Source organism: Ammospiza nelsoni, chromosome 5 (genome assembly GCF_027579445.1).
Source record: "Ammospiza nelsoni isolate bAmmNel1 chromosome 5, bAmmNel1.pri, whole genome shotgun sequence".
Lineage (NCBI taxonomy): Eukaryota > Metazoa > Chordata > Aves > Passeriformes > Passerellidae > Ammospiza > Ammospiza nelsoni.
The window spans coordinates 53161230-53175926 of record NC_080637.1 but is presented as its reverse complement, the minus strand read 5'-3'; the positions used below and the strand labels follow the sequence as shown (position 1 = coordinate 53175926).

The following is a 14697-nucleotide window of genomic DNA, read 5'->3' as shown; positions in this document are numbered from 1 at the left end:
TTCCCGCCGGGGTCTCGGGTGCCCCGGCGCTTCGCTCTCGGCCGCGGGCACGCGAGCGCCAGGCCGGGACGCCCTTCCCCCGCGCGCCGCCGGTAGCGAACACACCTCAGAAACGTGAGGGCCCGCGGTCACGTGGGAGCGGCGCCGGCCAATAGGCGGTGGGGGGCGGGGCGAAGTGGCCGGCGCAGCCCCGCGCAGTCACAGGGCGAGCGGCGAGGAGGCGGCAGCGGCACGGACGGCGTTTTCCGCGGGCAGGGCGCCGGCACCGCCTCGCAGTCACCGCCGGACCCAGCGCTCCCACCTTTCGTCCCTGCTCTCCCCGGCGCGGGGGCTCCGCGGGGTGATGCGTCCCCGCCGGGCGGCCGCTCCCTCCGTGTCCGCCGGGTCCTAGAGCCGTCCGCAGCGAGGCCCCGCGGGCCGCCCCGCCGCCCGTCCGTGCTCGCCCGGCAGCGCCGGGCCATGAACGGCCCCGCGGGCGGCGGCGGTTCCCGCTAAGCGTCCGCACCCGGCATGGGGGTGAACGCCGTACACTGGTTCCGCAAGGGGCTGCGGCTCCACGACAACCCGGCGCTGCGGGAATGCATCCAGGGCGCCGACACGGTGCGCTGCGTCTACATCCTGGACCCCTGGTTCGCCGGCTCCTCCAACGTGGGCATCAACAGGTGGCGGTGAGTGCGGGGCGCTGCGGGGGCCCTAATCCCCACGTTATGTATTCGGTCACGCCGCCTCCCCGCCATCCCCTCCCCTCCGCGCCCGATTGGGCCGCCGCCAGCGCCGGCTTGCCTCGGCTGCTCGCCCTCCCCGCGGGCCGGCGGTGTTACATAGCCAGCCCAGCGCCGGCCCGGGCTGCTGCTCCCGCGGCGCACGTGGGAGGGACGGGGGGAAGGAACGGGGAAGCCCGTGGCAGAGTGCGGACCGGCGGGCTGTGGCTTCCCGGTGAGGCGCCCGCTTATTCTCGCTCCCGAGGGCGGCTGTTCAGTGCCCGAGCGCTGGAGCTCAGAGCGGGGTTGCTACCGGGCGGAAAACCCTGTGTGGAGCAGCCTGGAGGGCTTGCACCATCTCGGGGACTCTGGGCAGCCGGGGACCCCGGGGCGCCTCCGTCCTGGAGAAGCTGAAGCTGCTCGCTTAGCTCAGAAGTACTTTTCCAGAGTAGCGTTCCTGAACAGAAGCGTGTCACAGAGCTGGAAGTGACCCACGAGGATCTTGAAGTCCAATCCCTGCATAGAACAACCCCAAGAAACCCACTGTGTGCCTGAGAGCGTTGTCTAAATGCTTCTTGAGCTCTGCCTGGCTCGGTGTGCAGTGTCCCTTTCAGCAAAGTGCAGATTTGTTCCTGCACCGTCCAGCCAGTTGTATTTCTCCTACCCGATATAAAAATGAACTTTACTGTGCATTTATGACTGACACTTGCATGCTAAATGTGTGCCGTAAGGCAGTGGTTAATAGGACTTCTGTGCATGCTTGTCATGTGAGATTAGTTAAAAACATCACTAGGAATCTGAAAATTGTAACCCTTGTAAAATGGTTGATAATGCAGTAAAGTTTATGTATCATCTGTCCCTCCAATGTCAGGAACTTGAAATGCTAGTGAACTTAGTCTGCGCAGACTACAGTGCTGAGAAGTTGCCTAATTATGGAACAAGCACAATGAAACTTATCTTAACAGTGCATCATGGAAGAATGACAGAGTTTAGAAACTTCAGGTTTTAATTGTGTTTACTCGAATGATTGTTCCTTTCAGATTTAATAATTTGTGTCCTAGCTTATACTTTACCAACCAGGTAACTTACCTTTGGAGGTTTTCAGTTTCTGGTTTTTTTTCAGATTTTGAGAGGTTTTCCTTACAATATTCTTGTTTTCAAGAGATAGAAATACTAAAGATGCTTTTTGTAAACTTTAACTTGATGGTTATTTCATTTTCACGGACAAAAATAACTTATGAATAACTGTTAGATACTTTCCTTATCTGAGATTCATGATGTACATTTATTTTATAAGGAACTTTTAAATTTCTTTTGTTTTGGAGGGATAAATTTTTTAATAACATTTTTACTTACTGAAGAAGCTCAGAGATCTTAATTTTGTGGGTGAAGCATGAACAGCAACTTAAGTTTTAAAAGAATGTGGATAACTGGCACAAGTCTTAAGTGTTAAGGAAGTCACATGTTTTAAGAATACTTCATAGGTCTCAAATGTGCCCTGCAAGTGAAATGCTGAACAGTTTTTGGTTGTATTCTCTGAGCTAGTGAATGACAAATGTGAACTTTGATTCTAGCAGAAGGAAGTTCATGTCTTCAGTGCTATTGCCCCGGTTCTTTAATGGCTGTGTAATATGATCATTAGCTAATAGAGTCCTTGAGTGCATATGTGTGTGATGTATTGCTGGTTGGTGTATTTAAACAGTGTTTTAGAAGGCACCTAGTCCTTCCACTGCATTTTGCATTTGAAGAAAAATGCCTGGGTTTAGTTGCTGGTTAAAGGGATTGAGTTTGGGGTGGATTACAGCTGCCCTGTCCAAAGCACTTCAGGCAATCTTCTGGTACTCAAATACCCTCAAGGCACATGCTGCACATGGATTTGAGTATCAAATCTTGCTGCCTGCATAGCCTGGTTTTGTGAAATCATCAGGTTTTTTTTCAAGTTTAAAAGTACAATAGCTTTATAAAATAACTCGCTGCTAAAGCTGTATGTTTATTAAGGTTCTTCTCAATATTTTTTAATTTAAATGGGCAGTTACTAGTTTGGTATGAATCCACTTTAGGTTCCAGTGGTTTTAATGAGATGTTTTTATTCAGTGCAGACACATACATTCCCAGTAGGTATACACAAGGTCTGTGATGCAGTTTTTTAATTTGCCAGTCTCATTTGGCACTTATTAATGAAAAAACAGGTTTTGTTCATTTTCAGTTGATGACCATAATCAAAATAGTTTCTTACATGCCTGTTGAGTAGAGTGTTGTAGTCAGAAACATTTTATTTGAGACTAGGAGCAGAAGCCCTTCAGCATTAGGAAGGTGAGTCAAATTTAACCTCCTGGTGTGAATTTACGGTGGTCGTTTCTTAATTTGAGTTGATTGACACCGAGTGTTTATTGTCCTAGTGCCCTGGGCAAAACTCGTCTCTGTCAAACTATGACTCACACAATCTACATGAGGAAGAATGGTGAAAAAATACAAAAAACCAGGAGGTTTAGTTTCTTGTTAGAATATTGTCATACTGCAGGGTCAGCAGTTACAGTTTATATTAACAAATGTGTGTTAAATCTGGTAAATAGCAACCTTTAACACATAGGTGCTTTTTAATTAACTTTTCTGTTTAAACAGTCATGTAACAATCAGGGACTAATATTTTTGTGTAATTGCACTGTTGAGCAAGTCTAATTACTAAGCAGTCACATGGTCTTACTGACCTCCTTTCTCCTGGCATTCAGCCTACCTGTTCTAAATTCGTGAACGCTACGTAACAAATGCCAGGACCTCCCTCAGCTCGCTTCTTTTTTTTTCTGGATCTGTTCTGTTTCTTCTTATTCCTTTTTTTCAAGCTGTCAAATAAATCGAAATGTGCTTTCATTGAAAAATGCTTTTTCTATGGGATGAGTTCACAGTGTTGTTCACAGATCAACACTTGAGAGAAAGAAGTTACTTGGTGCAGTAGAAGGTGATGTAGAAATGGTGGAGGGAGATGCCAAATGTTAAAACCACACTAAGGCTCTCTTAAAATTTTGTCAGTTGCCCTTAAATGTTGGGCACCAGAATTAGCTTGCATCTGATTGTGTCAACAAAGCAGGCAAAGAATGTATCTTGCATACTCCAACAAGTAACCATTACCTACTTCTGAAAAAATGTGTTCCCATGTGCTCACAGACTTTTCCTTATTAAGGAGAATGGGATCTCATGGTTAACAGCATCACCTGGGGGAGAGCTTCATTTAGCCTTGGTTTTAGTACAGAGTGACAGTTGATCACAATGCCTGAAAAGAAATGCAAACATTGTTAGTTGCTGCATAAGGATTTACTCTAGGTAATAATTTACCTCTTCTAGTTTGTCTTTTTGGGTATGTATGTCTGTCTTTGATATGCTGGTTAAAATTCTTCTTTTTTTTTTAACCATTCCTGAAGAGAACAGATTTTACTTTTAAAATAACAGTAATTGAATTTGCTTTATATATCTCTTAAATTTTGTGAGAGTATTGATGTTTTCAACATCTTTCAAAGTTAGCTGCTGCTATTACAGCAGATAGTGGTATTGACCTCAGAGAGAAGAGAGGTGTTTTTTTTTTTTTTCCACACTCAAATTTCAAGCAAATAAAAAAACTGGAGAAAAAAAGTTTAATTTTCAGGACAATCACTGCAATTCATGGAAGTGGGAACTTGTTTAAAAAATAATTAGACATCTTTCTGTAGTATCTATTAAATTTTGCTATTCTGTGCATCTGGTTTTGAAAATACACTTAAAGTTTTTGCTTACATAGTTATGATTTGTCCAATAGAGATATGTTTGTTGAATGGGGGATTGGTGGAAAAAGTTTGTCAATAGAATTAATCTAGGAGTGATTTGAATTTCATATGTGTAATTCAGGCAGGCAAAATTTGTGTATTATTCTTCATTATTTTTTGGTGACATGATTAATATATAAAAAGGAATGCACAGAAATATTTATGACTTCCCTGATGAAAACATCCCTTTAAGTTTGTTTTTATTGTGTAGCACTTAGAATGAAAATCTACTTGATTTATAAAATATTTAACATGAAGCCCACCAAAGGCGGTCTGTCATTCCCTTCGATTAGACAGGGAGTAGGAAATACAACAAAAAGCTTGTGAGTAAAGATGAGGACAAGGAGAGATCACTCAGCCATTACCATCATGAGGAAAATTAATTCATTTATTACCAACCAAATCAGAATAGGGTAACTGAAAATAAATTCTTAAAGCGCCTTCTTCCCACCCCTCACTTCTTTCTGGGCTCAACTTCACTGCCATTTTCTCAACCTCCTATCTCCGAAGAACACAGAGGGATGAGGAATGGAGGTTTTGGTCAGTTCATCAAATGTTGTCTTTGCTGCTTTTTCCTCAGGGGAAGGATTCTTCACACTCATATTTTCTCCACCAGGGTCCTTCATGGGCTGTGGGTGGACAGCCTTCCTCTCAGTGGTCATCACCACAGGCTGCAGGGGAACCTCTGCTCTGGTGCCTGGAGCATGTCCTCCCCCTCCTTCTTCCTGACTTAGGAGTTTGCAGAGTTGTTTCTCTCTCATATTCTCATGCCTCTCGAGCTTCAATGGCTCCTGAGCAGTAATGTTTTCCTCCTGTCAGATATGTTATCCCAGAGGCGCTACCTTGGCCAGTGAGCGACAGGTCTGTGTTGGCCTGGAAAGACAGACAGAAAGTTTCCAGCAGCTTCTCACAGGAAGCCACCTTGTAGCCCCCCAGTACCTTGACTTGTGGCCTTGCAAACCCAGTGCAACCCAGCACACCCTCTAATGAGTGCCTTCAGCTCTAGAGTGGCGCGTGCCACTTGGAGCACTTCTGTTCGCCCAGCCCACTAAACTGAGGGTGATTAATCTGTGTAGCTTCTTTCCAGAAGTTGTATTTTCAGATGGGAACTCTGTGGTACCAGCAGTTAGACTGGAGAAACTCCCCACACCCCTAGGCTGCTCCCATATTCTCTTCCACAGAAAAACATTTTTTACCCCAAAAGTGCCTGCAATTCAGCAACTCCCTCTATAATTTGTGTTATAAGATCTAGCCCTATGATTTGCAAAGTACGTCATTGAGGCACACTGACGTATGTCCTCATGGGTTTAATCCTGCACTGTTGATGAAAGGGTTGGTTCCACCCTTTTATGATAGCACACAACCCTGTGGTGAGCAAGTTTAGCTCATCAATCTGTCCAAAAGAGATTAATTGCCAGTTTTGGTGGGATTAGCTCTGTGGTAGATTGTGCCAGCAAAAAGGTCACCATAGTAGTAGTGAAGAGGCAAAGAGGGGGAAGGGCAAGTACCATTTCTTTCAGTGGCAATGTAGATTTGAGTCAGATTACAGTGGTCATAACACTCTTGGCCTGCATTGCTCATGTCTGCAGTAACCACCAGGTGTTTTTTGGAAGGGGATTATTGGTTTCTTCTGTGGCTTGCCGTTTTTTGACACTCTTTGAGGTGATATTGCTGTAAATAAGTATTGGCCTTTTGACTGTGTTGGGGAAAGATGCAATTTCTTTTTTATCAAACTGTCAGAATGTGAGAAATAAGCCTGCTAGCTGAGATATTACACTGTGCTTGTTTCGTTATTTTGGTGAATGATCTTGTATCACCAGATTCTGTAAAGTAACTATTATTCAGTTGGACAAGAAGACTGCACTGGTTGGTGTGGAGGGAGCATGCAGTACTGCAAATTGAGTTGTGCTCAGAAAGTTGGTTTTTCTAAAATAGCAGTTACTATAGGCCAGAAAAATTATAGTGAACATTTATACAATCTGGCCTCCAAGGTTGATCTTGAAGGAGGCTTAATTGCTCAGGTTAAGAAATTTTGAGGTTTTAGACACCTGGTTTTACATCACTAATCTCCAGGTTTGAGGATGTCCAGAGAAGATCTGGGTCAAGTGTTCTTGATATGTAATAGTATGTGGACTTTGAGTATTAAAGGGAGAAATGTGATTTTGAAACAAGTCCATAGGAGTTTCTTAGTCTTCCTTCTCTTGGGACCAGTACTCTATTTTTGTTTTATTTTACAAAAGTACCAATAGACCACATTCTTTATTTGAGTAGGGCAAGGCAATCTGTCCACACCTCATAGTGTTTCCTGCACTAGTCACAAACAGGGAGGGTGACAGCCCCCAACAAACACCATCTGTGATGAATGTAAAAGCAGCTTTTTTTTAGGCAATCAAGAATTCAGATTTTTTTTTCCCTAAACTGATCAGTATGTGGCAGTGTCAATGAATTCTGTATCTGCTCTTCAAAGCAAGTTATTTTATATTATCATTCTCTTTTGGACATTTTAATACAATAAAATATGTTTTCCTCCAGTTTGGGAAAATGTCTTTATCCCAACAAATGGAAGCTACTCTTTAAATATATTATGCAAATATTGCAGAAAAGCCCGTTTATCATTGTGCACTGCCTGAACTTTTCAGTTTCTAGCAGTTTATCTACAGCATGGAAGCCCTTATTTTCAGAACTGGTTCTTTTCCATACCGTGTCTCAGTGCCTGGCAGGTTTTCAGGTTAGTTATATAACCTGTGATAGGAGGAAGGTCAAGCTGCCAGCAAAGTCGGCCATTTTTTCAGTGTAGAAGTCACTCTAAAGTCTGTGATGTTATGAATTTGCATACTGAAAGAAACCCTTTGCTTTTGGGAATTTTGTGACCTTCCCACAGTGACCTAAAAAGGCAAAAGTCAGCTTGAGCATGAGTGGGTTGTGAAAGTAGTGTAAGAGTATGTGGCTTTGTGTTCCATGGGTTTAGTAATTTGCTTATCACATTTTAGCAGGTTTAATAGCCATACCTTTGGCTACCCCTAGGAAAGGACTGGATTTGATTACCAGGGTAAGAACTTCATAGTATTTTGGTGCAATACATTTCACTTAGATTTCTCAGAACTCTTAATTTAACATGGAGCAAGGTTAGTTTCTGTGCTTCTGTGTACTTTTGGCTTTCACATTCTTTGCAATCTAGGTCAAGAGGTGAGTTATAATTGCAGTGTTCTTCTAACCCTGAAGCCTCCATTTGTTTTTCAGGTCACCATAAAGCATTTGCTTTCACTGCTTTGGAGTTTTGTGAGTGTAAATGATTTTTTATAAGGGAGCAGAACTTCAGTGGAGGTGAAGGATAGACTGGAAAGGACAGGTCAATATTTCAGTGTTCTGTTTCAAGTGTGTAAGTGGAGATGGCTGTGGCAAAAGTCCATGAGGCTATCTATACTTTTGGAACAGTTAAAAATTGGAGTGCATTCCAATTACCAGTGGAGGTAATAAAAACCAACACATGAGCTTTGTTAGCATTAGTTTAGACAGTAGGTGAGCTGCAGTGAACAGAACTTCCGAAAGTATTAACTTTTTTTTTTTTGGTAAATCCTGTACTTCGATTTTTTTTAAACTATTTCTTTTTAAATTGCATTAGTATTTGAAAGGTCTAAAATTCAACATTGTTAAACCTGGGTAGAAAATAAGAATATCATAATAGTCAGGGTTTTGGAAGTAAACTAGTAAATTCAGGTGTCAAACTATTGCTTAAAATTGCTTTGAAAAGTGCTAGTACAACAATTTTTTTGCAGTAAGATAAAACCTATTCAATTTTATCAGAGATAGAGGGGATTTCTTCCACTGAACATTGGTTAGGATATGTCCTGCCTATCTAATTTCTGTATTAATAGGCATGTGATGTACATCTGAGCTTTTGTGTTATGCATTGCTTCCTCCTACAACTAAACTAGAGAAATTTTCTGGACCTGTTTTAGAAGTTTACTTTATCTCAGTGTTTCTTAATTTATAGAAAAGCATTTCCTTTCCTATTAATTCTCATGCATTTCTTCTTTAACGTCTTTATGTTTGTGGCTCTTTCACAGACATGAAAAGTACAGGCTGTAAAACTCTTGCGCTGAAGGTTTGTAACTTTTCAGAACACAAACCTGTATCCCTTCAGAATTCAAACTAGAAAAGTTGAAAAAATTCTCTTTAAGCTCAAATGGAGAAGTTGTGAAGTATGAACATATGTTATTAATTCTTCAGTGATGGAGATTAAATATCTACAGTACAGGTTACTTAGGAACAATTGCTATAAGGAAAACTTGGAATTTTCTATCTGTTATCTATCCGGTGTATGAAATCCATGACCTAGGAAATGCTTTATTTTTTATTGGAAGGAACTTGTGGAGTTCAGTGCTTGCGGATTTGTTTTTTGGTTTCTCACTGCCAGTGTTCTACTGATCTTGTCGGTGAGGGGTAAACTGTGCTGCTATTGAGAGAGAGAGAAAAAGTGATTGAAAAAACAGAAATAAGAAGGTGATTTGCATCAGACAGAGAAATAAATAAATAGGCAACTTGTTTATGTAGGCTGCTTATTACTTCATGCCTTGTATAGTTCATAAAACATGATGATGGTTTGAATGGTTGCAGTTTTGCTGTGCACTAAAGATACAGAACATCATGGCAAACATCTCAATTTCACAATCTGTACAGTTCTGAAGTACTGAGGAAGCATCCAGAGACTTGCGATACTGCATTTTATAGAGCAGCTGGCATTGAAAATAGCTTTTATTTCTAATATATTTGATTCATTGAAGAATGGACTAAATGTTGTCTTGCTATGTTCTCTATAGATTTTCCTCTGTGTTGAAATTTTCTGTCTGGAAATCCTGTGACATCAAGTGATTTTGTTTTCATTCTTTCTCCTTCATACTTAATATTCTAGAGACTAAACAAGCTCATTTTTTTTTTCCAGAAGTTTTAAAGCTGAAGAAAACATTGTGGCTTTTAGCAGAGATTACCTAATATTTTTTCCCTTTTTCCTGTCTCATGGGAGAAGCATGATTACATCGGCAAAACTGAGACATGCATTTAAAAGAAAATATTCTACACAGTAATTTTTGCTATCCAGGTTTCAGAAGGGTCTTTGGGGGGGAGGAGGTTGCATTTCAGTTTTGTTCTTTGTAAGTCTTGCTGATGAACTCAAATGCGAAACCATGCAGGTCTTAATGGGAGTGATCAAGCCAAGGATGGCATCTGAATTATTTGTTTTATTTGTGTTGCCTAGGGATAATTCCTGTGACTTCCCTTCATTGCTTTTCAGTAGATGACAGGCTGGGTCTAGTTTACTATGCTTTATCCATGTTTCTCTTTAGAGAGTGTAACTGTTTGCTGTTTACTGCTCTTGCACAGTATTTCCCAAATCCTGTGAATGTTTCCTTAAAGGTCTCTATGAGAGACTTCAATTTTTTTATTTTTTTCTCTAGCATGCTTTTTCATTTGTATGCCCTGGAAACATTTCCTAGTATGCCATAAACATTTCTTCTGTTTATAACAAAGGAAAAAGTTGTAGGTTGCTATGATATTGACAGTTCTGCTTTAATTGCTTTCTATTTTCCTCTTTTATTTCAAGGCTTTTGTAACCTGAGGAGACCTGTGTAAAAGTAATTTTCACCATATAGTCATTGTGCTTTTCCTTTTACTGGTTGAAATTTTCTTTCCGCAAGCTAGTTGCCAATAAATTTACTGTTGAGGAGTACATTATTTCAGCAGTAGTGTGTTTTTCTTCTAAACCATGAAGAAAATCGTGAGTTTGTGGGGGATAATGTGAATGTTTCTATTTTTACAATTTATAATTTGGCTTTTTGCATTCTTTTGAATATAATTCCACCAACCTCTCTTTTTCAGTCCCAGCATTAAAACATTGTGTTTGTTAAAGCAAAATTCTTCAATGCTGCATTTGCAGCATTTGAAGAAATTCTTACTTCAATTCTTTACTGCTTCCACAGGACACAGCACTATGAAGCTTTCATTTTTGGCATTGGAGGTCACACTTAGAAACAGAAAAGTGTTACTAGTAATTGTGTGCTGCTCTTTCAGCAGCAGCCTCTCCTATTTCTTTTCATAATCCTGCACTTGTTTTCCTTTTATTAGTCTGTCTTTATTCTGGAATAAAGTCAGTTTGTCTTCGCAGTTGTTGCTCTATGGCTTGTCAAGTGCAGTGGTAAAGTAAAAATAATTTTTAGGCTTTTTGGGTGTTTTTTTTTTTACTGTCTTGTTTGATGAGTATGGGATTTTTCTGGAACAGTTATGTCATTGTAAGTGGCTTGTTCCCCAATGAAACAATGCAGGAAATTAAAAAAAAATTTTCACTTGCAGTACTATATTGTCACCAGTTGCAGTATTTTTCCTGCTGAACTTAGAAATTTTAAGAACACCTAAGGTAAAGTAAACTTTGGAGAGCCTTTTTGTGTGTTCTTTGTTTTTGAGCTGTATTAGCTGTCAGAAGCTTTGTGTCGACTGGAGTTTTAATTATGGTGTACTACATGGTAATGCCTAGTTTGGAATTTTTCTTTTCTTGGAATGAGTTTTCTTTTGCTTAGAAATGTTTGTCTCTTGTGCTTATCTCTTTAATTTTACCTTGAATGAAAGCTTTTGAACTTGATTGAATACACTGATCAAAAAATACCAAAGTACAAGTCAGTATCATTGATGTTTGAAGTCTTGTAGTCTTATTTCTGCAGAGATAATTATTTCCTTCATTAGTTTAAGAGGTGGTATTTTTTTCTTTGTCATAAGGGAAAATGCTGGTTTTAACAGCAGCAGTAAACAGGGAATTATGTAATTGTCAGCATTTCTTCCTTTGTGGTACCTTTTGGTCTCCCCCCTCCAGTGCATGCAGGGTTAAATAGGGTTTAAAAACATGTGAGCTTTACCTGCCATTCACCAGGGTTTTTCTTTTATGCAGATTTAATGTTATTTAGACCTGTAATAAAGGATGGTGTCCATTAGCTTGTGCTTGGATGGTGGTACAGGAACAGCCTGTTTGTGCCGAAGTTTAGTGCCAGCTGTTGAGTCTGGCAGGGGACACGCTGTTCACGAGCGCCTGTTCCTTTTCACACCTTCCCTTTCCATTCTTTGTCAGCTCCTCCGGCTCTGAGCGCTGCTGTGGCACTTTGTGAGCTCCGAGCACATACTGGGTTTCATGTAACCTTTGGCCACCGACACTTCTGAGTGCGACACGGAGGAAGAGCAGAACCGACACAATGCTTGTACCTGCTCAAATGAAGCCTTTCTGTGTCCCTGCTAGGAATAAAGTTCAGCTGTGGTACAGGAACCGTCTCTGAGCAGCTCCGTAGGGAAGGAATATTGGGATCTTGCTACAACAGTTACATATAACTGGAAAAGTAGGTCATTGTGGCAGGGAGTAGTCCAAACAGCCGCCCGGTTGCTGCAGCAACGACCTACTTTACGAAACTATTTTTGTTGATTCATATTGAAATGTTCTTCTTGAAAGTGCTATAAGGAAATGATCAGGTTAGGAGATATGTAACAGTGGAAGCTGCAGGCTTTGTGGACGACTCCTGCCCTCCTCCTTCCCCTCGCCCCCTGCCTCTGTGGTCTTGTCCCCTCATGTTGAATATAGGAGGATTAAAGCAAATAAGGTTTCTATTCAGCTGTTCAGGGGAACAGCTTTTTTTTTGTCTGAAGGTTCTGCATAACAATAATGCCTATCATTGGTGATTATGTTTCCAGAATTCAGAGCCTACAAATATTCCCCTGTAAATATTGTCTACAGAAATAACTTTAGAGTTAAAACAAAGCAAACAAACTAGAGAACCACCTTTTTCTTGGAAAAAATCAAATCTTGCTTGAGCACTGGAACAGACTCCCCAGGGAAGTGGTCACAGCACCAAGCCTGACAGAGTTCAAGAAGTATTTGGACACCACTGTCAGGCACATTATATGATTCTTGGGGGTTAAGGACATAGCTGCCACATAGTTGAGGACAAAGTGGAGGTTTTCAGGATTTCTGCAGCTTGATAAACAAATCTGCTGTGCTTCCGTTGTTTTGGGGGGGGGTGTAAATTTTTTTTTCTACATCATTATTACTCAAAACCCTGAATATACCTTCAAGTTAACTTTGTGTTCAGCTATAAATGACTATAACTAATTCAGCTATAAATGACTTTGTGTTCAGCTATAAATTTCAGCTTTGAAAGACTGGTTCAGAAAATGTTGGCATTTTGATTCATAATAGTAGCAATGGGAAGTTAAGATAATGCTCAATGTCTGACCACCATAAGGTGAGCACCAGTCAGTTTTAATTAAGATTTCCAGGAATAGCTTCAGGATTTTTTTTTTCAGTTTTTGAAACGTTCTACCAATTTCTATGTTGTTAAAGGATTTCAGTTTTATCCTTAATTGTCTGCTATTAGTTTAATAGATTTTTTAGATATGGGATGCCAGAGATGATGGAATTCTATGTTAAAGACTTGAAATTTATCCAGTGTACTTGAGAAATATATTTATTTAAGCCAGTGTTTTATTTCTAGGAAACATAAAACTGCAAAATTTTACTATCACTAATTGTAACCTTAAAGAGGTCACTTTAATTTAAGGAGAGGAAGAAGGTTTTATTAATGTAAATTAAGGGCAGTATAAAATCTGTCTTTTAGAATCAGATTGCAAGACTATCTTGTTGGAGTGCTCTTATTGTGCTTGTTCTTTTTAAGTGAGCCTTAGCTGTCATGGACAGCTTAGATTGCTGAAAATAATGTGGCTGAAATATTTTATAGAGGAGGCCAGCTCTTGTTTAATTACATCAAGCCTTAAGAGCTGCTAATTTAAATAAGAGAACTTGGATGCATGAGAATAAGTTGGTTTAAATTTATGTATGACCATGTCTGTACTCTCAAGTAACTCTAATTTTGTAGTTTGCTTCTAGGTAACATTTCCCCAGTTGTTTCCAGTACACTTTGTTTGCTCTTGGTTTTCCTTTATGGATCCAACTAGATTCTCTCTGGAGAGAACAGACATAAACAATTAAAGTCAAATAATAAATACTTTGATTTATCAGATTGGAATTAGGGTATTAGAAAAAAAAATAAACACAGAATATGTACATTGAAGAATAGAAGACACTGAGAGAGAGATTTAGGAAGCTGTGAGCCTGTAAGTCTTCTATCACCAGCAGACTGACCTTTGTAACATGAAGTAATTTGAGATGTTCATTTCAAGTTATATGAGAATAATTTAGGTGAGTAATGGGTGCCCTTTGAATGTGAATTTAAGATCCAGACTTCATAGAAGCTAAATACACCATTTGCTGTATGGCTCACAAAATAGGAACCAACTTCATAGTGCTATTTCATGGAATCACAAAATGGTTGGGGTAGGAAGGAACTTTGGAAATCATCAAGTCCACCTCCCCTGCTAAGGCAGATTCACCCAGAGGAGATTGCACAGGATGTGTCCAAGTGGGTTTTGAATATCTCCAGGGAAAGGGATTGCCACCCCTCTGGAGCTTGTTCTAGTGATCATTCACTCCCACAGTAAAGATGTTTTTCTTCATATTCAGATGGAGCTTCCTGTGTTGTCGTTTGTGCCCATTGTCCCTTATTCTGTCACTGGGCATGGCTGAAAAGAGTCTGGCCCATCCTCTTGACACCATCCTTAAGATATTTGTATGCATTGATAAGATTCCCTCTCAGTCATTTCTTCTCCAGACTACACAGGCTGGTCTCTCTCAGCCTTTGCTCATTAGAGAGATGCTCTAGTCCCCTTATCCACTTTGTAGCCCTCTCCTGGACTTTCTCCAAGAGCTCCTTGTCTTTCTTGAACTGTGCAGCCCAGCATACCCACCCACAACCCTGGACAGATAAGTTCAGACAAGGCCTCACCAATGCAGATCATCTCCCCTGACCTGCTGGCAATGCTCTTCCTAATGCATCTCAGAAAGGCATACTGCTGGCTCCTGGTTTAACCTGTTGTCCACCAGCAATCACAGGTCCTTCTCTGTAGAGCTACTTTCCAGCAAGACAACATTTAGCCTGTACTGGTACTTTCATGCACTTCTGCTGTTCTCCATGACCTTTCAAAGATGATGGAGAGTGGATGATGGTTTAACAATATCTGCCAGCTCCCTCAACACTCATGGGTGCATCTCATTGGGATCTATGGATTTCTGAATGGCAGGCTTGACTGAAGGATGTCTAATCTGATCCTCCTTGACT

General features: G+C 40.8%; 1 protein-coding gene across 4 annotated transcripts in view; it reads left to right on the top strand.

Moving 5' to 3' along the window:
- Positions 1–269: 269 nt before the first annotated feature.
- The window catches only part of CRY1 (cryptochrome circadian regulator 1), a 38773-nt gene continuing 24345 nt past the window's right edge, over positions 270–14697 (top strand). For all 4 annotated transcript variants that reach the window (XR_009418465.1, XR_009418464.1, XM_059471838.1 and 1 more), the window contains exon 1: positions 270–668. Coding sequence is in view for 2 of the 4 variants with exons in the window: in XM_059471838.1 (XP_059327821.1) it covers positions 511–668 (158 nt within the window). In the remaining 2 variants the exon portion in view is untranslated. The remainder of the gene's footprint in view (positions 669–14697) is intronic.